At 33.7% G+C, this 27114-nt stretch overlaps 1 protein-coding gene across 1 annotated transcript in view; it reads right to left on the bottom strand.

Annotated features, from left to right (window-relative positions):
- Positions 1 to 27114, bottom strand: part of LOC112679305 — an 83374-nt gene that overhangs the window by 33738 nt on the left and 22522 nt on the right. Inside the window, exon 2 of the mRNA XM_025549054.1 lies at positions 6188 to 6775. Within this exon, the coding sequence (XP_025404839.1) occupies positions 6188 to 6775 (588 nt within the window). The remainder of the gene's footprint in view (positions 1 to 6187; positions 6776 to 27114) is intronic.

The raw sequence follows: 27114 nt of genomic DNA on the forward strand, positions 1-27114 counted from the left end.
AAAATAACGACTAATGACTGAAATTTAAATTATTGACCATGTCAATAAATACATTTAGCATTCATGTAATTTAGAAAAAAACAATTTTTAACCAAGCCAACGATGATAATTTATTGGCAGTCCTAAGCCTATAATAATTGGGAAGAAAAATTATGAATTAATAGGTAATAAGTTTGAGTGCATGTATATGAAAATTATATGTATAAATAATGTATTGTATACATTATTTTATGTTGTATATACATTGTTATACATAGTATATACACATGTAATTTGGTGCACAATGGTGTTGTGATTTTATCAGGTAAAAAGAGATCAGGGCACAATCGTGTTGCACATTTTTTGAGCAATCATGGTGTAATTGGTCGGGTCAAATAAAGAAAAATTGCGCAATCGTATTGCAGCCATTACACGTATACGTTTCGAAAAGCGCATACATGACACTTGCACGTGCATTTCATTCTTGCCGATCATCTTTCCCGACCGCACCGGTCGATGAATGTGCGCGATATTTTATTTTATTTTATTTATTTTATTATTCGGGCTGGGCCCTTTTTGAACATACAAAATTTGAGTTAACAATTAATATTAAACAATAATTTATAACATAGTGCATTACAGTCGTTAAAGACAGGATCTACATTCGCAATCGACATAAGATGCTTTAAATGTTCATTAGTCGTATAGTTGTTGGAAGTAGATATAAATGTTACGAGTTCACGTGCCTGAAAATCAGACGTTTGAGTACATACAATGCGTGTGAAATGACCGAGCGTAATACGCGTTCGAAATGTTGTCGGTTTTCCAAAATTTCGAGAGAAAAAAACCGATTTCACACTATGAATACATACGGCTGTCCATAGGAACGATTATATTGTGTAAAATAAAATGTACAATACGTTAAAAAAAATATATATATACATATAGTTACGATTAAACGTCAAATCGTTATGTTCACGAGGATGTAGCGATTTTATCAGCCCCACGTATCTGCGTAAAACGAGTGCGTTTGTTTTCGTATTAAATTTGAGTGCAAGTTGCCCACCGAGTGTCGGAAAAAATAAGAACCGACAACAATAGTTCATGGATAAACAGTTGTTGATAAAAAGGCGATGAAAAGTAAAAATTAAATATTATGAATGATCGAAGCAAAAACCAACAATATCGAACATCATCGAGTTGAAAATCTCGAGGGCTTATAATTTACAGTATACACACTGTAATGGTGTATGATAATATGAAATTTCTCACGAGTATAGTATAAACTTTTTCAAATGGGATGTCGATATACTTAAAGTTTTAAACCTTGACGGTTATAAGTTTTCATTGTTCACAATGACTATAACTTTTTACTAATTGTCGATATAGTATTCTGCGCGCGTGGCTTGTAAATAAAAGTAAAAAAAATTTAAAAAATTAACAAGCAGTTGAATTTATCCTTTTTTTGGGTATGAAAGTAAGCGCGCATGTTTTAATGTAAATACAGATTGTAATATCGAATTTCCATCACGGCCTATAATTGTATAAAGGGTTTTAAATTTGATATATTTTAAAGAAATTATGAAAAATATTTAAATTTTTTAATACAAACAAATTTATTAATATTAGTGTTTATAAAAAGCAAATATTGATGATAAACTATTCATTAAAACAATGATTACTGTTGTTTTGGAGTAGCATGGTTATTGACTGTTATCTCCTCTGGATTAGTTATCAGTCGGTAATCGGTAGGTTTTTTTGGAACTGAATAAAAAAAAAAATTATAATCCAGGCGTTCATGCGTTTTCGTTAATATTTTATATAAAGTTTTTCCGCATTAGCATCAAATTAATTATTTGTAACTGCCCATATTAATAAGAATAATAAATTAATAATTATTAAGTAATAGTAATATAACGTATATTTCATATATTTTTATAACTAACACTGGAAATCGTCTCAGGACCATGTGGAATCCATCGAATTACCTAATATCATGGAATTTTTTTTAAAAAAAAGTCCAATAATGTACGGAATTCTCATTTATTTCTACTTAGCTAATAATTTTAATCCTTGATATTGCATAACAATCTATTAATAATGACAATTTTACGGAGTTATACCATTATACCTTCAATTGTAATGTGTTAACTAGTTTCGTCGATCGATTATTATTTTTATCATTAATGATGTGAACCATTTATAGGGAAATATAAATGGTTTCATTATTAAACATTTATAAAGTATTAAATAATTCATATAACACGCATTAAAATTCCACCAAGGAATGACTACAGTGGTGACAAATGCAAATTAAAATTGTCATTTTCAAAACGCTCGAGTGTTTCAGGGAATGTTTAAAGAATTCAATTTTTTCTCCCTTTAGAGGTAGTAGTTTTTTCTATTTTATAGAAAATATAATAAAACATTTATGATTGGCCTAAATTTAATATCATAAAATATGAAAGCTTATTAATGAAACAGCTTTCTTTCAATTTAATTTAAAAATTAAATTAAAAATATAAATACGTTTTGAAAAGTATTAATTTATAAACCATATGTTCTATATTATAGAATTATTATTGAAATATTATATTATAAATATTATTTATACAAAACTATTGATTTTTTTTTTAAATTATATCTATACAACTAATTAATAATAAGCTTTAGAAAAATTAATTAAAAACAATATACTAATGTTTGGTAATACCACTTGATATATTGTACATATGTTTTAGAATACATCAACATTAAGAAAAACTTTATATTAGTAAAATTAATTCTATTTGGTCTATATAAATCTAAAAATAGTAGCTTTGTAATGTCTGCTTATTTTAATTTTCCATTTATGAATGAAATATAATTATATGTGTAATTTAATGAAATTCAAATATGTATCACAAGTATATTTATTTAGGTTACTTATTCAAAAAAATAAATTCAGTATTATAATTAAACTTATCCAAATTTTTCATACTTCACTAATAATCTAATGAGTTATTATAATTTATTTAAAAAAAAATAATAAATTTCAACAAGTGAGTACTTATTGTTTGAATATTTGGAGAAAAATAGCAATAGTTTGTTTAAGTAATTTTCTAAATATTTTTTACTTCGATTAATGATTCGATTTTAATGATATTCTTATCTTAAGCACAACGTATTTAATGAAATTATTTAAATAAATTAGGTATCTGTGAACTTTTGAATATAATTTAGATTTCTCAATCGATAACAAAACCAATTTTTCTTAGATTTTCTTTCGTACGAAACAGATAAAAGCATATGAAAATTTATCATGCATACGTTTTTATGATCTATACAGGGAATTTACAATGTATTCAATTATATTTTTATGCGTTGTAAGTTTATCAAATATGAAGTCAATTTAAAAGGTCCAATGAACGTGACGTTCATATACTATCGAAATGATTCAGAATTTATACTTAGTTCGTATAAAAAAGTCCGTTGTTGAAGTAATAAAAAAAAAAATATATATATATAACTAAAGAAATTTATTGTAATGACCAGTTGAAAAAAAATTTAGTGCACCAACAATATGGATAATAAATAAAAATAAGTTTATGAAATTATCTACTACAATATTGCAATTCTTTGTTTTATATAGGATTTCTAACGGTTTTATAGAAGCATTATTCAATTCAGCAATTATTTAGGTATTTTATTGTAAAATTTAATTTCGAATCACTTGAATTATTCATTTAAACATGAAATGGATGATAGTGGCTTACAAAAAGTAGATACAAAGTCAGTTGTACTATCAAGATTTACTCTAATATACTTCAAAATATATAAAAGTAGGTACTTTATATAATCCTCTTGTAATAAGAAGCAGTTTGCGAATAAGTTGTAAAAGGAACCTACTCAAAATTTCAAAGATACTATAAGAAGTACCGCGCCATTGATATATTTGGCAATTCAAAGCGATCTCCAAGAACAGTAAAGGGAATTCGAAGGCCGTTCTTCAAATATTGGACGTACATGTCAATATCAAAGAGTCACTGAGTAGTGCTTAAATTGGGTAAACTAAGTGAATGAACTCGGTCAACAGTTTTAAAACTGCGTCGTGACTGTATAATTATTCAACCCAAAGCCATAGGTTCATTCGTTCCCTTTTTTCCCTTTTAACCATTACTTCAATAATAATTATAGCTCTAGTAACGACTATACTCATTAGACTTTCAACAAAATAAAAAAATTAAAAATGTATTATAAATATTTTAAACGGTGATACCTACATAATATAACTATGTTACACTTAGACGTGACTTCCCGTGCATTTCAGAATATCTTAAATACAGCGAAAAAACTATTTAAGTTAACCCATATTGCGACATTAAATTAATAAATATATAATAATAAATTATGGCTTAGGCTCGTTTACTATTTACCTTTAAAAAGTATAGCGTTTTACATTAAAAAAAAAAAATAAAAAAAAAAGAAAGCATCTAGAATATCTAATTAAGTTCTCTTTTATTCCTCCCTTCAAATGTTTGCACTGCCATTAAGTCGACATCCATCACACGGAAACCAAATAAATTATAGTAGCGTTTAAGCCACCGTTGTTGGCATCTCTATTCGATTGACTTTAAACATGCACAAATATACTGTTATTATTTGTCACAAGCTTTTCAGCATTTGTGTCGGATAACATATAATTATAATTGGTAATGTATAAAATATATAAAATTGCATATTACATAGAAACATAAGATATAAGTTTATGTTAAGGCTACACAAGAATTCGATTTCTTAATACATGATTACATGATGTACGCAGAGTTAAAAAATAGATCAAGATGATGGATAATAAAATAAAAACATGTATTAGTGAATATTTTTTTGATAAAAAAAAAATATTTTATTTTGGATAGTTTAAATATCGAATAAAAATTAAAAAGAAAAAAACTTTTCTGAATAATTTTATCTGTGTATATATTAATATTATTCTGAATAAATGTATAAAATAGACTGTGAATAATCTTGAATACTTTCGAAAACAATTATAATTTATACATATTTATAAAAAAAGAATATAATTATAATAATAATAATAATAATATCAAAAACAATCAACATATAAATTACGATAACGATGATTATGACAAGATTTTCTTTCGTTTTCGATAGCTCAAAATATGTTATCAATATGAAACACACCGATTGTATTAAAGTTAAAACTTTAAGTTATCTTCAGAACAATCAGGTCAAATACGATTATATGGAATGATAAATAATGAATAATTATAAAAATTGAAACCATAAACATAACAGAAAAGAAAAACCATATGAAAAATAAAGAATAATTGTTATTAGACGAACGTAAATTTCATACTGTTATTCATAACTAGATTGTATTGATTATATTTTAAAATTTTAATTGAAACCTAAAACAAAACCACGTTGCAAACGGTTGAAAAATAATAAAAAATTTGTAGCGATTGCAAATACGATGCCCAACTTGAAGTACGTCAAAAAATAATACATATATTCGGCTATAAATTAATGTTTTACATGAACGAAAACTACGGGACGAAATCATGGATCGATGTAATGACATCAATCGGACATCAATGTGTGTTTTGCAACAGTTGTACCACGTTGGAATAACAATAATAATAATAATATATTCGTTTTAACATATGTTGTAGAATTCGTTTCGTCCGAGGAAAAATTATGTTTCTAGAAATCCGAGAGATAACAACGGCACTCGCGCAATCAGTGTCGGTCTGATCATGGCCGGTAGTCTACCCCCGGTTGAATACGTGCTGAGGGTTCCTAATTTCTAAAGATTTATAAATTATCAAAGCAGTCGTTACAATTGATGTTTTCGACGATCGATTATTTACAGTTTTAATTGTTCAACGGTCTTTAGTGAACTAAAAGAAAAATGATAAAAGAAATCAATCGCACGATCCGAGTGTCATAAATATTACGAGGTATTATTTATATTACTGATTTAATAAAAATTACGATAACTATGTAGTTGATCTCGATTGTTTTGTGTATATTTTGAACAACGGGCCGTTAAAACATTCTAATACTATTTATAAGCATTTTTTTTTTTTATCGTTTTACGAGAAGACGTTTTTGGAAACCTTTCCGAAAAAATCCATTCGGGGCCCATTGAGTACCAGGCCGTTAGCAATTAAATACAGAAATGAAAAAAACAGGTCATACTCACTGTAAACGACCATTGGTTGCCACGCGGACCGGCGTTCAGCGTTCCAGTCTTCCACCTGGCACCGGTACTCGCCGGTAAGATCGGCGGCAGGCCGTTCGACTCGGATGACCCGGTGCAACGCGGACCGGTCGTCGCGCGGCGTCTGCTCGGTCACGTCCACGGTACGACCGCTCAACGGGCCCAGCCCACCACCGGCCTCGGGGCCGCCGCCCGCGATCCACTGGTACACCTGCTCGTTGTCGTTGATGATGGCCATAGCGTCGTTGGCCTCGGCCACCGGCACCGGGTTTCGACGGAAGTACCACTTGACCACCAGGCCCCGTTGCCGCTGCACCTCCTCCATGGCCGCGTCCATGGCCAGCTCCGGTGCCGGCGACCCGCGCTTGTCCCGGCCGTCCGCGGTCCCGTTCGGCGCCACCGTCGCCACCACGTCGCCGTTCTCGTCGTCGTTCTCGCCTCCGTGCAGCGCGTACACGCAGCCCAACAGCAACGGCGGCTCGCCAGGTCCGGCCGCGTCGTACGACCGCACCACCGGCGGCACGTCCACGCGCACCACCCGCACCACGTCCACGGTCATTGCTGCCTGATCTGCGGACAAAACGACAACGCACCGTTACCATACTGTTACGACACCGTTCGGATCATTGCGGTCATCGAGACCAGTTGATGAAAATTATTATTTTTTTCCGATTATAATGATAATAATTTTGCATTGACAATGAGAACAACGCTTTTCTGCTACGCGGGAATTACTAATCGTGTGCTGTACGATACACTTTGTGCAATACGAAATGTTAAGTGTGTAGTACGGAACTGAAAAGTGTGTTGTGGTTCTACTCTCAATGTTAGGATATTTGTTTTCAATTTTACATTTATATTTTATTAAATGATCTTACATATTTTTAAAAAATTCTATGATGTATCATCAGCAAAATCTAAAATGTCAACCATTTTCTACTGTATTACATATTACCCATAAAATGGTGCTGCTTAGACATGTTTCGGTTTATGTTTTGAAAATTTCCTTTTGACACTTGTTACAGTAACCGACAGTGAAAGAAATAAATAAAATCACGTTAACAAGTCAGGGGACTAACTTTACATTCGTATAACGTATTTTTCATATATATTTAACAGTAGTGTAAATACTATCGTGTTGATATCATATAATCCGCGTACACGTTCAGTAATCACTTTGTATTATTTCAATATTCCATGATTTTATTTACTGGAATTGAAATTTTTTAAACAGTAGGTACATAACTTCATTGCGAGGCCCACGGAAAATCTCGCCTCTGAAGACGTGAACCCCGTTTCGGTACCGATTCGTAGCGGACGCTACTTTTTGTATTCACCTACTAATTCAGAGTTATTATCTGCACGCAAACTTCGGTAACGTTTCAAGTGCGCGATTGGAGAAAATAAAAAAGGTGCACCACGGGGTAATGTTTATTTTTTTTTCGTCACTCTCTCCAACGGAACGGAAGAAAAAAAAGTTGAATTTTATACGATGGTCTTGTTCCGCGAAACACGGGTTTTCTACCCCCAGAAATCGTAAGAAAAATAATTATTTACCGATCTGCGGACACGACGATCACGATCACGAGTCACGCCCGTGTCGTCGTCGGTCCATGAAACGTCAAACCCGAGTCGAAACGCTTCTGACGTACTCTTTTTAACATCGGTACACTATACCGCTGTATATCGTCCGCAGAACGATGTATACGATTTTCAGCGAACTGATAATAACACTCTGGTATTGTACATTACCGGTAGTCACACAAACTAGTGTGTACACAAAGGTTGTTTGTTCGTTAGTTTCGGTTTTGTTGGTTTTTTTTTTTTTTTTTGTTTGTCTTACGATCAAACATTCGACAAAGTAAACCGGCGAAAATTTCTCAAACGATTCCTGCGTAGTTATACGTATACACACGAATAGTTAGATCGGAAATCAAATCTATTGCGGGTTAGCGATTTCAGTTCACTCGGTACGTTTTCCCACGTAAAGTCAAAAACCAAAAGGAAATAAACAGGTAAACAACGTTCGATTTAGTTCGTATTTAGATTGTAACTTATTTACAACCCGTTCGGAGAGTAGATAACGAATTTTCGTACATGGACAATTGATGAGAAAAAACGTAGAACAAAAACTTTGGATGACTCGCTGCGTTTGTGTGCTTTTTTGTACGCGTTTTTTTTTTTTTTTACAGTTTTTGTACGTAACCATTAACAATTCCCGAATTTCCTCTTACGTCTTTTACGTTTAAAAATGTTTTAACCGTCAAAACGGTACAAGAAACATTTCCGTAAATCATTTATCTTTGTTTTCTTACGCACTGAAATATTATTGTTCAGATCAACCAAGCCGGTTCGTATCGATCGAAAAACTTTTTAGTCTAGACCAATTTTCGCATAAATTTTTAAAATTAATTTTGAATTATTATTCATATTAACTTATGGATTTTATTAAATGCATAAGATAATTACTAAATCGGTGTAGTCATTTTGAGATCAAGGAATATTTTAATGAGATTTTGTTTATTACGTTCCCGATTTATCTTTTATGTTTACTGAATATTAATGTGGTGGCCAAATTACCAATTAATAATTACCATTGAACTCGTTGAAGCGTTTACAGTAGGCACTGTGGGAATGTGTTACCATGGAAACGAACATATCAACATTACTAAATTCGAAACAGTACTCATATCACGTATTAGTTTTGGTACACATTTAAATAAGACTATAAATTATATATTATATAATATACATGACAATAATTTAAATTCGAACTAAACAGCTGAGTTAAGTATGATAGTATATTCAAGAAATAAATATTAAAATTATTATGCTATTTTTTCTATAATTTATCATAATTCGTAAGTATACAAAATCTCCCAGAAGAAATATATATGGTGTTAGAAATTATAATATCCCAACGTTTGTTTCAAATACAGTACTTAATCATTTTCCTTTAGGGTATTCCGTAATTATAACTTCATGATAATTTAAAATGTAATCAATTTTATTTTTCTATGGATCGATGTACTTACAAAGTTAGATAAGACTCAAAACATCATTTTTATAATTAATCATTTTGCAATTAACTTTATTATAGTTACCTAATCATTTACCCATATTTTGAAAATAAAAGTACTAGTTTAAAAATCATGTAGTGTTAAGGTAAAATTAAAATGCCAGTGTTTTATGAATCTTAAATGCATTTTATTATAAATCATGTGTTTTTTTTTTAAAAAGCTTGATCAATTCAAATATATGACGAATTCGTAATAATTTATTAAATAATACTTTTTGAAATGAACAGTAAAAGTCTAAAGTGATTATTAGTGTTCTTATATGGTATTTTTGATTAAATTATTTTAGAAATGTAGACAAACAATGAAGTCGAATATTCGCTATACATTCTCGTTCACATACGCTTTTCCAATTTCAATCAGTAAATCGAAGACAACCGAAAACAAAGTTTTCGAATAATTAACAAATCTATTTCAATTGAAAAAGCTTCGTTTGCAGCAAGCGTCTACTATAATACAACAATAAAACATGTGCTCGAACAATAAGTACATTATTTAATTCACCTACCGAAGAGACAGCTGTGCAGGACAACATTTTTAATTTTGCCCTTGTAAAATTAAACGTGTAACGAACCGGCACAAGTACCGGGTAAAAAAATAATGTTATGAAGCACAAAATGTCATGGTCCAGCTACTTGTTGCCGTTAAACATTTTACGAAGCATGGTGTATACCTACGTTATTTTTTGTTTACCAACCGCAACATACCGCGTACGGTTTTACATTTATGTATATAATATTTCAATACAAAAATTATGAGTTTTCCATTCTATAGACATAACACGTTAATTTTTCGGCAACGCGATGTTACATGATAATTATTATGTCTTATTATTATATTATATTATTATTATTATTATCTTAAGATATTTGTACGAATGCATTCGTGACGTGGACTAAAGGAATTTTCCCCGATTTCATAAGTTTTCCGGATAATATTATTTCGTATTATTATTGTTATTATTATATCGAATATGCCTGTACATATTTCGTTGCATAATTCATAGGATTTATATTTATCACACGACGTAATTTTTTCTACAACATCACGTATATGTTACATATTTTCAACAATAATTGTTGTCTTTTGCGGGGTTGACCACGAGATTATGATAGTAAATTACGCATCATCGGTATGGTGACAGCAGCGGTTTGTGTGGTAATGATATTATAGGTGTATATTACACCTCCTAAACAGCAAAGTTTGACTATTTCCTATTACGTCGCGCCGATAAATCACCAAACGGCGATGTGTGTACATTTGAAAACTCCCTCTGTTACCAACACGGTTTATGTTATGATAATTGTTTGAGACCCGGCAAACGCGGAAACCAAGCGATCTAAAATTAGATAATACGAACGCGAAGGTCATGCGAGCATGTACGTCAACGCTAATAAAACATATTGCCCCCGCTGCGGAAACGTGAACAACAATTTAAGAACCGTGAATGTACGTGATCACTGTACGTATTGATTTTACGACAAAAATCGCATCAAGCTCGGGGAGACCACAGTAACCGTCATATATCGTGATACGTATGAAATATATATATATCATAGGGAACACCGGCAGGTATTTTTTTTTGGTTTACGTACACGATTTCATGGACGGGGATAGAGATCCAACGGTCACCGCGAAGTATGCTTGTTTCAACGCCTACTTTCTTTTTTTTCTCGTTTCACAAATCGCACACGTCTACTCCGTACACTTGCAACGCATCGGAGTTACGGATTTCGGCAGGGTTACATCACCACCATAAATGTACATAAGTATAGCACTGCAGCAGACAAAGAGCAGTAGCGCAGTGCAATAAGTTGTCTTTCCACGCCAATATCGTTTTGACATTTTCTGAAAAAACCGTAAATATTTTTTGCTCGAGATATAAAATCAATATTTCGATAAAATATACTTTATTATTGGTTATGGAATAGTATTTTTTGTAAAAAAAAAAAAAAAAATTGTAAAATTTGTACATTATTTAGACCTGACAAGGGCGTCAATAAACTTATAATCGTTGTTGCGTCTGTAGTCTGCGCGATTCCTCTCCACTTTTTCCAAAGCGCGCGTGTTGGGAGGGATCGGCGATATAACGCCGATACGGCAGGACCACTAATACGGTAAAACAGTTATGAAAATAATAATACAGCCCCTAGTATAGAACGTGCAGTTGAGCGTGTTCGTGTACCCATGCGTAGTGCCGCGTGTACTCAGTTCAAAATCATCACGGTGTCACCAATATGGAATATTTTTACTGACTCGAAATTCACATATCATTATCCCCTCCCCCTCCGGCAGTATTAATATGCGCCCCCGAACCGTGTACGGTTGATCCTGCGCGCAGGAAACCCATGTCTGGTGTAGAGTCGTTATACACCGTGAATCAGTGGTGGCTTCAGAGTAGGGCCTCACCTGAAAAAACCTGACCCTACCGCCGACGACCCAACAGTATTTTATACAAACAAAAATGAAAATAAATTACTGCAGCGGTTCCCCGTGGAAACACGAAAATACGTAATTTATTATGATAGCAATAGATATAGTGGTAGGTACTGTGAGTATTACAACACGACCCATATTCTAAATTCGAGTTTCGTATAGTAAACATTATTTGCATTTACAGTTAAAAAATATAATGCGGTTTTTACAAGAGCCGACCTTATAACTTTCGGTCACCCATTAGCACCCTACCCAGTGAAATGTATCCCGGCGCCGCACAATGGGATGATTCCAATATTTAGCTGGTCAAAAGTCCCATTTTTAAAACCTAAAAAATCCTAAATTTTATTGTTAACTATTTTCCATTTGAACATTTTGTGGATAAATTTAAAAATTTAGATCAATAAGTTGAATATCAAGTGAAATAGAGTGGTTTGATTAGAAATATTTACCTTTTTATTGAATATTTCCGATTTTTACTCGAAATATGTTAATTAATTTTATTCAGTCAGAATAATAAAAAAAATATTTTTTTTCCAGAACTGTATGTCAGTTTACATAAAAATATGACAAAAAAAAATTTTCATATACCTATTTACAGTAACAATGCAATATTTAACAGAAAAAACTTAAGTCTCCCATCATTTTTCCGCTTTTAAAGTGTTTTAGTAAAATTTACGCAATATTACGCAATTTTAAATGCATACATGTTATGGTTTAAGTTGTCAAGAATAATTGAAAAAAAAAAAAAAATTGCGTCAGACTTTTCTTATCAGGTACACATATGATTTTACACCTTTTTCTTATACAACCTATGGGTTTAATATCTATAGACACTCTATTATTACTCTATTTAATTTATAGTATTATAAAAATCTGTACGAAATTGATGCTATATTAACTTTCATCGTAATTTATAAGATATGAGATATAATTTATTACTTAACATAAAGATTAGGAACAACCAACTAAAATATTAAAGTAAGTATAGTGAACAACGTGTAATGATTTTTAAAGACTCATTACCCATCTTTCATTCGTCTTATACGTGTATTAACTATTTTCAGTTTGTAAATTTTAGCTTATTTTTTTTCTAACGAATATTGGAAAAATGAATAATCAGTTGATGGGTAAGTAAATTTTACATTAGCATATTTATAGTTAGCAAAGTATAATTTATAAGCTAAATAATATTTTGTTGGATATTTTACTAATTTTTATTTTGTTAGTGTTTTTAAATACATCACCTATTTATTTTTCAGTTAATGCGATACCTGAAGGAAAAAATAATAGAATTCTTAATCGTGATTTAGTTAACTTTTTACATAAAAACAAATATATGCAAGTGGTTACTAGTATATCTTCCAAAAATGCAATATTTTAATTTTTACAACAACAATTAAATGGTTTGATTTGGACTGATCAATAAATAAATATTGTTAAAAAAGAAATTTTAAAATTTTGTTTGATTTTTTCAAGAAAATGGTCAAAAGTAGAAACTTTAATAAATTTATAAAGAATAACACTAAATGGCTCAATACTTCATTCAAAATACTCCCGAATAAAATACTTACTTCATCGGTTAGTGGTCGACCAAATATTACATTTGAGGCTTGTTCTTAAAGAACACAAAGACAAAAAATTAAAGCTGCAATAACTAATTCTAATATGACTTCACCACAAATTATACATGCTGCGTAAAAAAAAATTGTATTTGTCTTGTCAAAGGAGTGCTACTCAATTATTTGAGGAGATTCAATCAACTCCAAATAGAGCTAAAACAATTAAAACTAGTTATAATTATTCAAAATATCCCATTCCTTACACAAAAGATGAAGCTTTAGCGTATATTATCGACAACAAACTTACTAAACAACAATATTTAAATATTCGTCTAGGTTCAAAAAAAATAAGTTGCGATATATACCCATCATACGAAAAAATTAAACTATCAAAACAAATTTCATTACAATTTCGTTACAATATTATAATTTAATTAGCTTTTTTAAATTAATGATAAAAATTATATTTACAAGAATCAATACATGTATCTATTTTTTTTATATTCATACTAATATATTGATTGCAAGGGTAAAACAGAATTAACTAATTTTCCTTTTTGTGAGAGGAAATTTTGAAAATATAAAACAGAATAAATATTTGAAAAATGCAGCTAAATTGTTTAATCAGAAAGTATAAAACCATATGTGTACTTGATTAGAAAAGTCTGATGCAATTTTTTTTTTTTCAATTATTCTTGACAACTTGAACCATATCATGTATGTATTTAAAATTGCGTAATATAGCGTACATTTTACTAAAACCCTTTAAAAGCGGAAAAATGATGGAAAACTTGAGTTTTTTCTGTTAAATATTGCATTGTTACTGTAAATAGGTGTATGAACATTTTTTTTTGTCATACTTCTATGTAAACTAACATACAAAATGTGAATTCTGGAAAAAAAATATTTTTTTTATTATTCCGACTGAATAAAATCAATTTACATATTTCGCGTAAAAATCGGAAATATTCAATAAAAAGTTAAATAATTATAATCAAACCGCTCTATTTCACTTGATATTCAACTTATTTATCTAAATTTTGAAATTTATCCACAAAATGTTCAAATGGAAAATAGTTAACAATAAAATTTAAGAATTTTTAGGTTTTAAAAATGGGACTTTTGGCCAGCTAAATATTGGATACATCCCACTATGCGCCGTGTTGCGCATCGTCGTAGCGTCGTCCTGCTCGCCCGTGTTCCCGAAATAACGGGAAGAAAAGAAACAAAAAATACAAGTACACAGTAGTCGCGACGGATCGATTTTACATTCAACGTGTCTACACACGAAGTTCGCAAGACAATAGTTTTAATTGCGCATACAAATGGTATTATGCGATTCGCGCAGCCGACGCAGGACAACGTGATCATGGATCCATACACGTTTTTGGTACCAAAATCACGTACAAGAACAGCAAATGTGTACTTTTGTACATTTTTTTCTTCGTGAGAAACTCGTAATGCATACGCAACACCGCAGGAAGAGAAAAACATAATTATAATAATAATAATAATATTTATTGACCAAAAAGGAAATTATGATTACATGATAGTTAAATGAACATTATTTTATTTATTTTTATTTTTTCTAACCGGAAAAATCAGGTATATAAATTAAAATATATGAATAAAATAAGATGCGACATAATTGTAAGTAGCATGTTACTAAGGTGCATCGCGAAATCGGCGAAAACTCTTGTTTCCTCGAGAAACCGTGTTCTTATCGCGAGATATGTTGACCACATCGTTCGCGTTATTCGTTTTCACGTGATCGCGGTTGGTGTCGGAAAACACTTGCGCAGAGGATAACGGTATGCACAATAATAACAATATACATCCGATACCGTAACCAGAGACGACCACGGCGGACGGTCGGCCACGAATTTCGAAATTCGACGAGGTGCCCGTGTTTACGAGTGTTCCCTACGATTTCGACGGTACTTGTTCGTTCAAGGAAACCCGAACAACGCATACCGACTGCGATGCTGTTGCGGTTGTCTTTGAGCAACATCGGATTGCGAAATCGGTATGAAAATCAAACTACCAAAAAATGACTACAGCGTTCGTATCAATTATTACGTGATGTTATGCACACGAGGTAAACATTGGTTGGTATGCGAAACTGTCGGATTTCCGTCGACGCAGCTGAGTGCAAGTGAGAGGCCGAACGGTCTTACAACGGTATTTGCGCGTCGAGAACACACATTTTTAACCGCAAAAAATTAACAATAACTTGGTAGGTACCACCTTTGTTGATCGACTAAGAAAGTTTCGATTTGTTCAGTATCCAGAGATCGTTTGGGGATGGTTATACAAAAAAAAAATAAAAAAGTAAACTATTCACCGACTAGTCCTAAACTTTCACGAACAAGCTGCCCCGTGGAAACTGTTACATTAGTTGGAACAGTTGGAACAGTTGGAACATAATCGTATACATAAAAAATCATGTCTTTTAAAAAATCAGAAATAAGACTCGTAAACAATTTAGCTTTTACCGCAAATTACAACCGTAAACCTAAGTACTTATTGTTGAAACAATTTGTTTATAGTATTTTCTTTTTTTTTTTTTTCTAGCGAAACGAGTGATTTTAAAACATGTTTATACGTGTTGCGTAATTCGGTGTTTCGGCTATAACAAATTATCTTAAAAGTCTTGGCGAACAATATCTCTTTGTTAGCACTTTCGTTTGAAAAAAAAAAAAAAACATTGCGCGGCGGTGTTCGCTTAAAAACTATTTTCGAATGCGATGATTTATCGCGCTGTAATGGCACCCGCCTCGGAGGGCGTACCAACTTTTTTGTCGTTGCTGTTTCATACGTTTCACCAAGGGGTGGTGATGCGTGTATGCGTGGCGGATGGGGCAAGAGGTGCGAGACCCGACGGCTCGTTTCGCAGTTAATAATAATACTTTTAAGTTATACAAACGAGGCCGTCTGCCCGATCTTGTACAGCCAGTAGTTAGTTGCGCGTGCACATTCCCGTGTATCGTCGACGCGAGTCACTACTCCTGCATAATAATGATTAACATCCCAAGACTATGCGAGGGGTGCAACGGGAAATACAACAGTATGACAAGGGACTTGCGTCACTCGCGAACGTACATTACACGGCAATCGGATGTCCTACGTGCGCGCGATCGAACGACCAGGATTACGGGGACGCGGATCGTCTAATCTTTGTTTTTTTTTTTTTTTTGAACAAATCGTCGTTGCAAACGTTTCCATCACGCACGCACGTACATAAGGCGGTCGACAACTCACCGGTGTTCTATGAAATAATAACTCGGTAAAAATATCCCACACTCGAGTGCTCCCGTGCATGTCCTGAGCACTCCGAGTAAGCGTGAATTCGAAATATTATCCACTGTACAATGTTTGGATAAACGTATAGGTTATTTTTTTTACAATGATATTACGGCATTCAATTTATCGTTGTTTCGACAGTGATATTGTACCACGCGTTGTGGTATGACTGTTGTAAACTTTAAAAATACAAAAATAATACACAAGATTCGTTTTTAATTTGTTATTAAAATATTGATAAACAATAAAATAACGACAGAAAATGCAGTACACGACTTTAGACATTAATTCAGTATAAAACGAATTTGGAATAAAATGTCTATTGTGCAAACCGGCTGTACCTGAACCACGGTTATAATTATGTCCAATTTATATGAATTTAAATGCTTAAATAACATTAAAATGTATAAAATATGTACATGTATATTATTTTATAACTCTTTTACCCCGTCACAAAAACAATTTAACGGGGCAAATGTATTTTTAAATTAATCGTAATTTTAATTTTAAATAATTTTACTTCTAATTAAAATGTATTTACGGTTAAATAAAAAAAAGGAAAAAAATCAAATGAATCAGAAGGAAAGTAAACAAATAATAGTAACCAATTTCAATTTACACAAGCCATTAATTGCACTCGTTCGAGATTGCGATAACACTAATACTTGTAACAATAACGATGGTAACGAGATTTTCAATGGACCGTAATTTACTTACCGATGAACTATCCAACTTCATTTGCGCTAATAGTGTGTATAATTTTTTGCGCAAGACCAATATTTTTAGCATCTTTTGGCCGGGACTTTTTTCCACCACGAGCGACCTCGTCACCAACTTTCCGGTGCGCGAAACAATGAATGTAATTAAATAAAACGGTCGATGGGTCTTTTTTTTTAATTTTATTCGGTTTCCACGTGAGTCGGCAACCGCCGTCCGTGTACGAGCGTGCGGAGGGGTAATCTCAGGACGCGCGACGAGATCCAGCAGGAAAGGATTCGTCCGGCCGGTCGCGCACACGTCGTGACGATAGAATCTTACGTTCGTCGTTGGAAATCGAATATCATGTGGACGCGAGCGAGACCATAACATTGCGACGGGGTTGGCTAATGGGGCGGAAAAACAATATCCGACCGAACAGTATTACCGTGTTGCGACGAACGGTCTAACGATATTATTATTATTATGTTAAATCGATCATCAGACTATAAGACCGGTGTGACGTACTGCCGTATAATTATCGCGCGTACATTTTGATGCACTCGGTCACGGCAATTATTATCGTTAATAAATCTACGGGCGACGAACACACGCGCGAGGAGAACGTACCTGTCCGTGTATCATATCCTTCCGGGCGAACGGCGGCGGTCTTCCGGTTCCGGGGCGAGTGAGAAATAAAAATAAAAAATAAAACCACCGAACCATCCGATACCGGCGATAACCGGAAAGCGCCGGTGACGCGAACGCACCCAAAGTCTACGTAAAAAAATATACACGCACGCATTATACCGTTCATCGTCAAAACGTTTTATTGTCACCGGTTACCGGGTAATTGTACACCAGTTTTCCAAGAGTGTGTGCATTTAGCCGGGCGTCAGCTGCAACGTAATCCACTCCCCTCCAATCCACGAGGATATACTATGTAATATTACGATATCTTCTGCGTTGCTAATAATCAGATTGAAATCTGTTAGTTTCTCTCTGGTTACATATTACTTGCCAATGCATTTATTGTTCCGCAGACGCAGTTCTTAAGAAGATAAAAACAAAACATTAAACCAAACTCTTTGTCTTGACGATTTGGTAAGATGTATTCATTTCATATAATACGAAGGAAAATTGTTTTAAGTATTTCGGTGGCTCGATCCATTACTTTCACATGCATCCTTATATGTATAATTTTTATTTCTATTTTTTAAATTTACAGATAAAATGTCTGTCAGCCATAGATTTAATAAGAAAAAATTTGATCATAACCCGTATGGAATTAAACGTTTTTTTTTTTTTAAAAAAAATCAAAAAATCCACTGAAAATCTTACAGCTTATGGAAATAAAAAAATCCATAAAATAAATAAATCCGACAGACGGCGGCAGCTTTCGAGTCTTACAATATAAACGAATTTTGTTTTGTAAAAAAAAAAATAAATATTAAGTATAGTGTTTGTAATAATGTAGTGGGCTGTAAAAGAAAAGAAAAACAGGATTTCATTATTTTTTATTTAACACAAGAAATGTCGTGGTATTAATTGTCAAAAAAAAAAAAAAAACACTATTGCCTTGACAAATCCTTACGAACAAACCGTGGGTCGGCGCCGGGCTCTCATCCCGGTGTGTCCTACCGTATCAGGTATCATCATATCGGGTGGTACGAGGGTCTTGTCCGTCGATCGATGGTACGGTACGAGGAACGGAAACCGATCGGTAAGGTTAGGTTATTTTCAAGGATGTTCCACCGGATGTATCGCGCGTACACGACTGTTATGATATTCGTCTCGTACGTGATACCCAATACGTTTATTCGTTGTACTGCACAGAGATTCGAGACGAAGTCGTAATTATTTTTTTTACGATAATCTGCGTTAACATTGTGATGCGAACCGCGTTCGTAAAATAATAATATTATGTTACGTCCGCCACCCCTTTTCATTTGTATTTTTTATTTCGTTTACTTATAGTACACGGGACGAAGAATCATTATATCATCAATTCTGGGCATTTCTTTTTTTTCGAAATCTTACGAATACACTGCAGTGCAACTAGAGTTCAAAACTTAGCGATGCTACATTGTGTGTTCATAGCCCCCCCCCCCCAACATTACATATGATCAATATTTATATTATACCACGATTGTAATCGCAATAAGAAAAAAATATTTAACTGAAATGTTATTTTTGCGTTTTGGTATTTTATTATATTGAAATGTTCAGTGTTAAACATAATTTCCTGTCGATGTTAGCAAATATGTTCAATATTTCATCTGGAACGATGTCAGCAACTAAAGAGATATTTTTATGCGAGACGACGGGGGTAACATGGGGTTGCTTTAAATTAAACTGGCACCCCCGTAGTTGCGCCATTGCGAATACACCTTACGAAAAACGTTTCCTCGTGACATTTTATTCATGCACGCCGTTTGGTATTGCAACATGCGTTCACGTACTATCCCGGGGCTGGCGGAAGCTGTACGAGCCACAAGGGCGATCGCTAATGGGTCTTTCTGGTGCATGTGTTCACATCGTATACATACCACTGGATACGCAATAAAGTTTTAATATCAAATCGTTATTAGTTTTGTACTCGAAGAGAAAAAGAAACCGTTTTCATTTCGTTAATCCGATTTCCACACGTAATATTAGGAGGCACTAGTACCCGTAACGGCGGGGCTTGTGTTTGTCCAACCGGAACAATACGTAAAAACGATATATGCAAAAATAATGGTGATCTACTGATCCACCAACACCTATTTAACGCCATCGCTCAATGTCTAGATAGTTCAACTGTAACATTCGACGTCACCGTGTTTTCTGTCAACACCCATAAGTATACAATAATCTCCACTACAAACGAGTCTTGATTTTTTTTAAGATTAGTTATAAACTACTCCCCATGACGACGAGAAGAAGAAAATTGACTTTACGACTCATACTTGAGCAACGAAATATAATTAAAAATTAAATCGTTGGTATAGAGATAGTCTTATAGAGATTTTCGGTCATTCGTACGATACGAATACATCTGTACGCGAAGGTTACGTCAATAATACTGTCGAAAATCAATGTTGTAGTCTCGTGATACAATTTTATTACCCGGCTAAACTACAACCGTGAATACAATATTACGAGAATATACCTGTTACTAAATATAACATAAAATATCGTCGAATTGAAAATTTCGAAATAATGCGGTCATTAACCATCATAAATAGGCTTCGTAGTGGCTGCATTGATGTAGATCAGTGGTTTTTAAACTTTTTTATTCGCGGGGCCCTTGTGTTTCTAAAAAAAAATTTGCGGGTTTCCGACAGTCAGGAATTTATAATCAAGAAAACAATTATCAAATTATCAATATTTTATATTGGGTAAAAAACACGGTCCAAAATTTAATTTTTTTAAAAAGCTCGGATTTCGTGATTTGTTGTGAAAACTATGGTCGTTTTAAGTTGCATTGATAAATTTACTTTATATCGTGAAAATACCAACCAAATAATGAAGTTGAAATATCCAAATTTTATCAGAAGTCTGAGTTGCAAGTTAAACGGATGTCACTAAAAAGTGTAATTTATTACCCGATTCAAGTAATCGTACCGGTGATTTTCCTCGATAACTAAGAGGTACCATAATAATCTATTTAAACATAATTAATCCGGATATTTTCACGGAGCCTATGGACTTTTCTCGCGGAGCGCAGTTTGAAAACCGCTGTTGCAGATGAACGATGTAACGTACGTTCGTCGTTAGTCCAGCGAAACGCGAAACCGTTTATCCATAAAATCGTGCGCGGCCCGTTTTTATGCGAACAAATTGTGCATCGAAATCGCACCCTTCGGACCGGGTACTGCGAACGACATGAATTACAAACCGATCATGCATTGCATTTCATATGTGCGCTGCCGGGAGAGATATTATTTCACTTCGAAATCGATACGCATATTTGTGTACCTAGGCGCGCGCGCGCATATTTATTATGCCGTACAACACACGTTTATGTCGGTTTTTTAGTTCGTATCGCCTACGCCTACCGCATCGCTGTATTTGGTTTTTTTTTCGCCCTTCCTGAAAAAATCAATTATTTCTCCTGTCCACGGGTGATTAATAAAAATAAGGGAAACGACTGGTCAATAAAACGAAAACACACCCTTATACTTCTCCCCCGGTGACGGATGGGGAGGGGGGCAATGATTCAAGGTGCCAGCGGATCAAAGAATATCGAAACGGACGTGATGCACAACGTACGTTCGTGCACACCACTAGTACGTTTTATATTCGCACGGTTGGTGTGCGAGTTGCCAGTGTTTATGTGTGTGCGTGGGCGTCCCCTGAAATTTTTTTAGGGGGGCTTACATTTTATTTATACTTTATTCTTTTTTGTCAAATATAAGATACTTGATAAGATAAAATAATCCAATTATTATTAAAGATTTTCTTATATACAAAATATATATGTTATGTTAAAGTAATCTATGTTTACCGAATTGGCGCGTTGCGGATAATGCTTTGGAAAACATTTATAAAATTCTAGTGAAGGCAAGTGCCCTGTCTTGCCCCCTCTTGGGGACGCCCGTGTGTGCGTACGGGACGCATCATAAATATAAATACACGTTGGCCGCGCTTACGCGTTTCGAATAATAAGGTTTTCGTGTCGCTAAAATATTATTATTAGCAACAGAAAACCGTGTGACGCTGCCCGCACGGTTGAACATAAATACATGTATAACAACGATGACGATAATATTATAAAACGGATATCTCCGCGTTTCGCGACCAGAGCTGCAGCGCGTTTTAAATTTAGCGAATTTGGTCGCCCCCCACGCGAACGTTGCAGTCTCTCTGGCAACCGGACGGTCGTTCGCGTTCGGATGCATTTTTATCGTCGCTAGCTCATGGGGGTAGGGGAAGGGGGCAGGACTCGAACTCGCCGACGTAGTGCACTACGTGTCCCGAAGCAAAAGTGTCAGAAGCCGCGGTGAAAAAAATCATTCCACCGCAAACTGTTCGTGTCTCCCCCTGCGCATATTAATCTCATCCCCCGTATGCACACCTCCCGGTCGTCCTTTACCGCTCCCTCAACGCGGTATCCTTTCGGTTCCATCATTACCTTTATTATTCGAACCCGGTATTTCTGAACATTTCAATCAAAACCGTGCGTGCACATCACTCGTAACTCTAAGGCATTGGAAACTAGAAAATAATAATAATAATAACATTCTCGTCGATTTCGCAATTGAAATACTTTAACAATTTTAAATTGGTTTGAAACGTTTAAAGTTTAACACTACGTTATATTTGATCAAATCTAATTAAGATCAATATCAGTTATAATATAATTCCAGAACCATAGACGAGACCGATAACAAGTTTTTCGTAAATAGCCCGTGGACGTACCACCGCGTGGATGACCTGAACGAATTTAGTTTGCACTCCACTCCAGTACACTTTTATGTTCTCCGACACAAGTACGCGCGTAATGTAATGATTGCGACCCCGTATATAGCGAACGCGTCCTCTCAACACTGATCAGCTTTTCATTCCCCTTGACTGTCCACTACAATACGGAGGTTTTACTAAACATGTGGTGCGCATTGTGTTCGTTCCGTCCAGTAAAGGCTTCGTACGCACTCGATGCCATTATAGAGTATAAATTTTACTTAATACGTTTATAACAAATCGATATAAACTGTATGGTTGTCGCGGTGGTCGTACGGAAACATTTCGATCGAACCGCACGTTATTGCTGTACATTCACTAAAATTTCGCCAACTTTTTATTACGGATGGAAAATAAAGTACACGTACCAACGATCTGTGGTACATCGTTATTAAATTATACACATTATTAAATTTTCAAATGTTTACGGTAACCCAATGTTTAAAATATGATTATTATTATTTTAATAAAACGCTTTTCGTCTGGGCCGTATCGGGAGAATCCGGGGAGCGATGAAAACGGTAGTACCTATCTTGAAATAAAAATATAACCGATTTCGTCTCCACGTCACTGATGATATGTCGGTTGTCAATTTTTAATTATTTCACCGCTCACAAGTTCTTTAGCCGAGCACGCGGTTATAATGTGTACGACGAAAATGTTAAACTACAACCCCTTCTACATAGTGTTATCAACAATAACATTAATTAGGTATGTGACTGCGCGGCGTAAAAACTCATTTCGCTAATCAAGAGAATTCCACGACAGAAGACAAGGTAAAAAAAAGATAATATGAATCATAGTTTTTAAAAGTTTTCCGTAATGAAAAAAGTGTTACGTTATTCTTAACGCAGCAGATCGCATCGCGTTGCGTTAATAAGAAAGAGCGTGTAAAATATTATACTTACAACGCACAGTTTCCTTCGGTTTATTCGAGCCCATTGTAAACCAGAGTGAACGTATATTTTACGTACTTTTATTTTAATTTATTATCGCAAATCGTTACGGTAATAACGTCATGATAATAAAGTGATGTTGGATCTTTATTTGTTCGTGATCATATAATAATATACACGTAGAAAGTAACACGGATTGTCGTTCCTGAAGTATTAATTATTCTTCTTTATTTTTGTATGCTCGCTTATGGTTGATTTTGCAGTCAGATACGCGCTTTCCGCTCTTATTAATTAATAATTAACTAATCAATTATTACGCTTTACACTTATTCACTCTTTTTGATTCAGAATCATTATCATAGAATTAATTTCACAGTAATTTATTATCATTAATGCGAAACACGTTATTTTCCCATTGTAAAGCGCTACTGTATCATGATAATTTGTATATAACTTTTTTATAATACATCGGTTGGTGTACTGTGTCGACAGGCAACCCATTCGAGTGGACAGTTGGCCATATTTTTCCGAGACGTTTATGTACAGGTTATAATATATACTGTAAAACGTTAAATGCACCTTCCTCTTTCTAGCAGTGCCAGATTTATTGATACCGAGTGGGCAACAGACAAGGTCAAATTTTACAGTTCTGCGATTATCGATGGTAAACATAAAAAAAAAAAAAATAGTATACCAACCAACATAAGACAAGAACAATGCGGCAAAAAAAAAAAAAAAAAAAATGCTTTTCTTGCTTATTTATTTGAGCGCCACAAAATGTTCCGAGAAAGAACCGACCAAGTTTTAAATGTACTCGATCTGTACTCACGGTACGACAAAACTCAAAGATATTTATATTTTTCCACGACGTTTCGCACGGTATCGCAGAGATCGAAAGAAAATTTAAATATCATAATAATGCATAAATATACACTTCTATGCATTATTCGTAACAAGAACTATGGCCACGACGATCCGCGGTGTGCGACACTGGCACATCATACGGTTATATTGTGTACGTTCGTAAAACGCCGTTGTTAACGCTACGTAGACGCAATGTAATATTACACGCGTAGAAAGCGCAAGTAGACACTCTGCCCGTACTGTGTGAATACCACGGGTCCGCCCGGTAAAAGGGGAAAATAATAATGTAATAAATAAATCACGTCTCGAGTATAATCGCGAACAATTTTATTACAACGCCTGTGAGCTGGAACATACTTTGACGCCCGACCGCGGTAAGATCACTGATTGGACACGTCGTGTAGGTCTTGCCCGTCCGTTCGTACAACTAAGTCGGGACCGGATAACGGTCATAAAATAATATTGTCCGAACAAAATATTCACCTTGATCAATGTAAGACTATATCGATTTTAATTGTTAGAAAAAAAAACTCACTGATGTAAAAATACACTCGAAGAAATTCAAATATGGACACAAAAGGTCTTACAATAATTCGAAACAAATTTAAAACCAAAGCGGTTTGTTAATAGAATTAATTTTCAAATATTTATTACTGTTGCCGCACGTACTCCGTTTTAATTGGATACGAACACATAACATGTTTAGATGACGAACAATGTTTAGGACAAATTGAAGTTATGTAAATAATGTACATAGAGAGAATAATTAACGATCAATAATTTCCATGTAAATAACTCGTTTGGACATTTACGTTTATGTTTAACACTAATAAATAACACAACATACTACAGAAACGTACACAACGAGGGGCACATTTCAATGCGCCAATGATTTTTGTTTTTCGAGACTCATCAAACTCAAATGCTTGACCATTGCAATAAGGTACCTATATAAAAATATAAGCATATTCATTTTTGAACGAATATAAACTTTAACTTTGCACCCTATGCGTTGTCGTTCGCCATAAACATAACCATTTTTTAAAACTGTTTTAATTTACTTTCGCCTTCTGTTACTACGGTTTAGAGAACGTAATATTATACACAATTGACGCATAATACAATGGAAAATCACTGCACATTAATCTAATAATAAAAACTCTCGTCAACCGAACACAATGGTCATGGAGAATGAAAAAGAAACAACTTATTTCAGAAACGGTTTTTTAAAACAACATTATTAATTATTAACAAAATTAATAAACAACAATCGTGTTCGTCGTTGAATCAAGTTAATTGTACTAATATTTATTCAGAGTTAACAATGTTTTTGTCCCGCACTATAATATTAGCAATTAACCGTAATAATTGAATAAATAATTATACTGCTCTGCAGTCCCTACGAATACGAATCGTTCCCTAGTTCCCTTTCTATCCATATTAAAACCTTGGATCCATTTCTGTACCCGAATCGAGAACGACAAAAGCTTCACCTGAGGACGATTTATATAGTTTGATTTTTATTTAAAATAATAATATTTACAAATCAACAAACGAACATGACGCGGGTTTTTTTTTCGGTTACTGCTGACGTCAAGATGTTTTCGACGGTTCTCGTTGTTTATTTTTGTAGTTGGTTTAATATGATTGAAATAATGAACCACGTTCAGACCTAAAAAATTATACAGGTATTTTTCCATAAACGTGCGAAATCGTTTATATCTTTCCGTATACTGCGCTTCTCGATACAAAATATCGTTTTCCTTCCGGTGAAGATGATGACGTTATCTCAAGTTCGTGGTTGTAGTCATCAAGAATTCGCGATAAATGATAACAATAATATCGGTAATACGCGATTGAGCACATTTTACCTTTTTCACGATCCCGTTGAGCACAAATGCAATTAAACAATAGAAAACCAATAAACTATTAAAACACCCCACGTCTGAGCGCAGAAATACGAATAACTTTGCCGTTTTAATTAATATTCAATTGCTATTTTGAAATAAATTATGATAACATATATGTATATTTTAATAAAATTTGTAGTAGTATCCCTAAATACTTTTAACAAATATTTAAGTAAATTATCAGAATTTTTATTTTTTAAATATTTCTCCTGAGCTATTATGGTTGTATTTATTTTTTGTCCTTCAATTAAACGTATAGTCTGTTTGTTTCCGTCGATCGAATTTTCGTTATAATTTCACTCTGAGTTTCAAGTAAAACCATAATTACCGAGTGTATGGACGCGACTTTTAGAATTGTGAATTTTAAATTAAGTTTTTAGTAACCTTAAATAAGTTAAATTTTATTCCATTATTTCCCGTAATAAATTAGTAACTAAATCATACCGAACTATACGTAAAAATATTGCATCGTATTATACGATCATTCACTTCGTCTTTGGGAACATGTAAGTCAGCGATTCCCAAATTTGTCAGCAATGTATACTTACTTTGAGCGGTAATTTCTTCTCGCAGAGTCCCAAGAAATATTTAACATTAAGTTTTATTTGGCCAATGTTCTACGAATTATATTACACCATGATATTATACAGTATACCTGACGGGGTAATAAATGAAATGGAAATGCGAATTATCTATAACTAAAAAAAATTATTCTCTTAA

Source organism: Sipha flava, unplaced genomic scaffold, assembly GCF_003268045.1.
Source record: "Sipha flava isolate LNK unplaced genomic scaffold, YSA_version1 134_pilon_pilon, whole genome shotgun sequence".
NCBI lineage: Eukaryota > Metazoa > Arthropoda > Insecta > Hemiptera > Aphididae > Sipha > Sipha flava.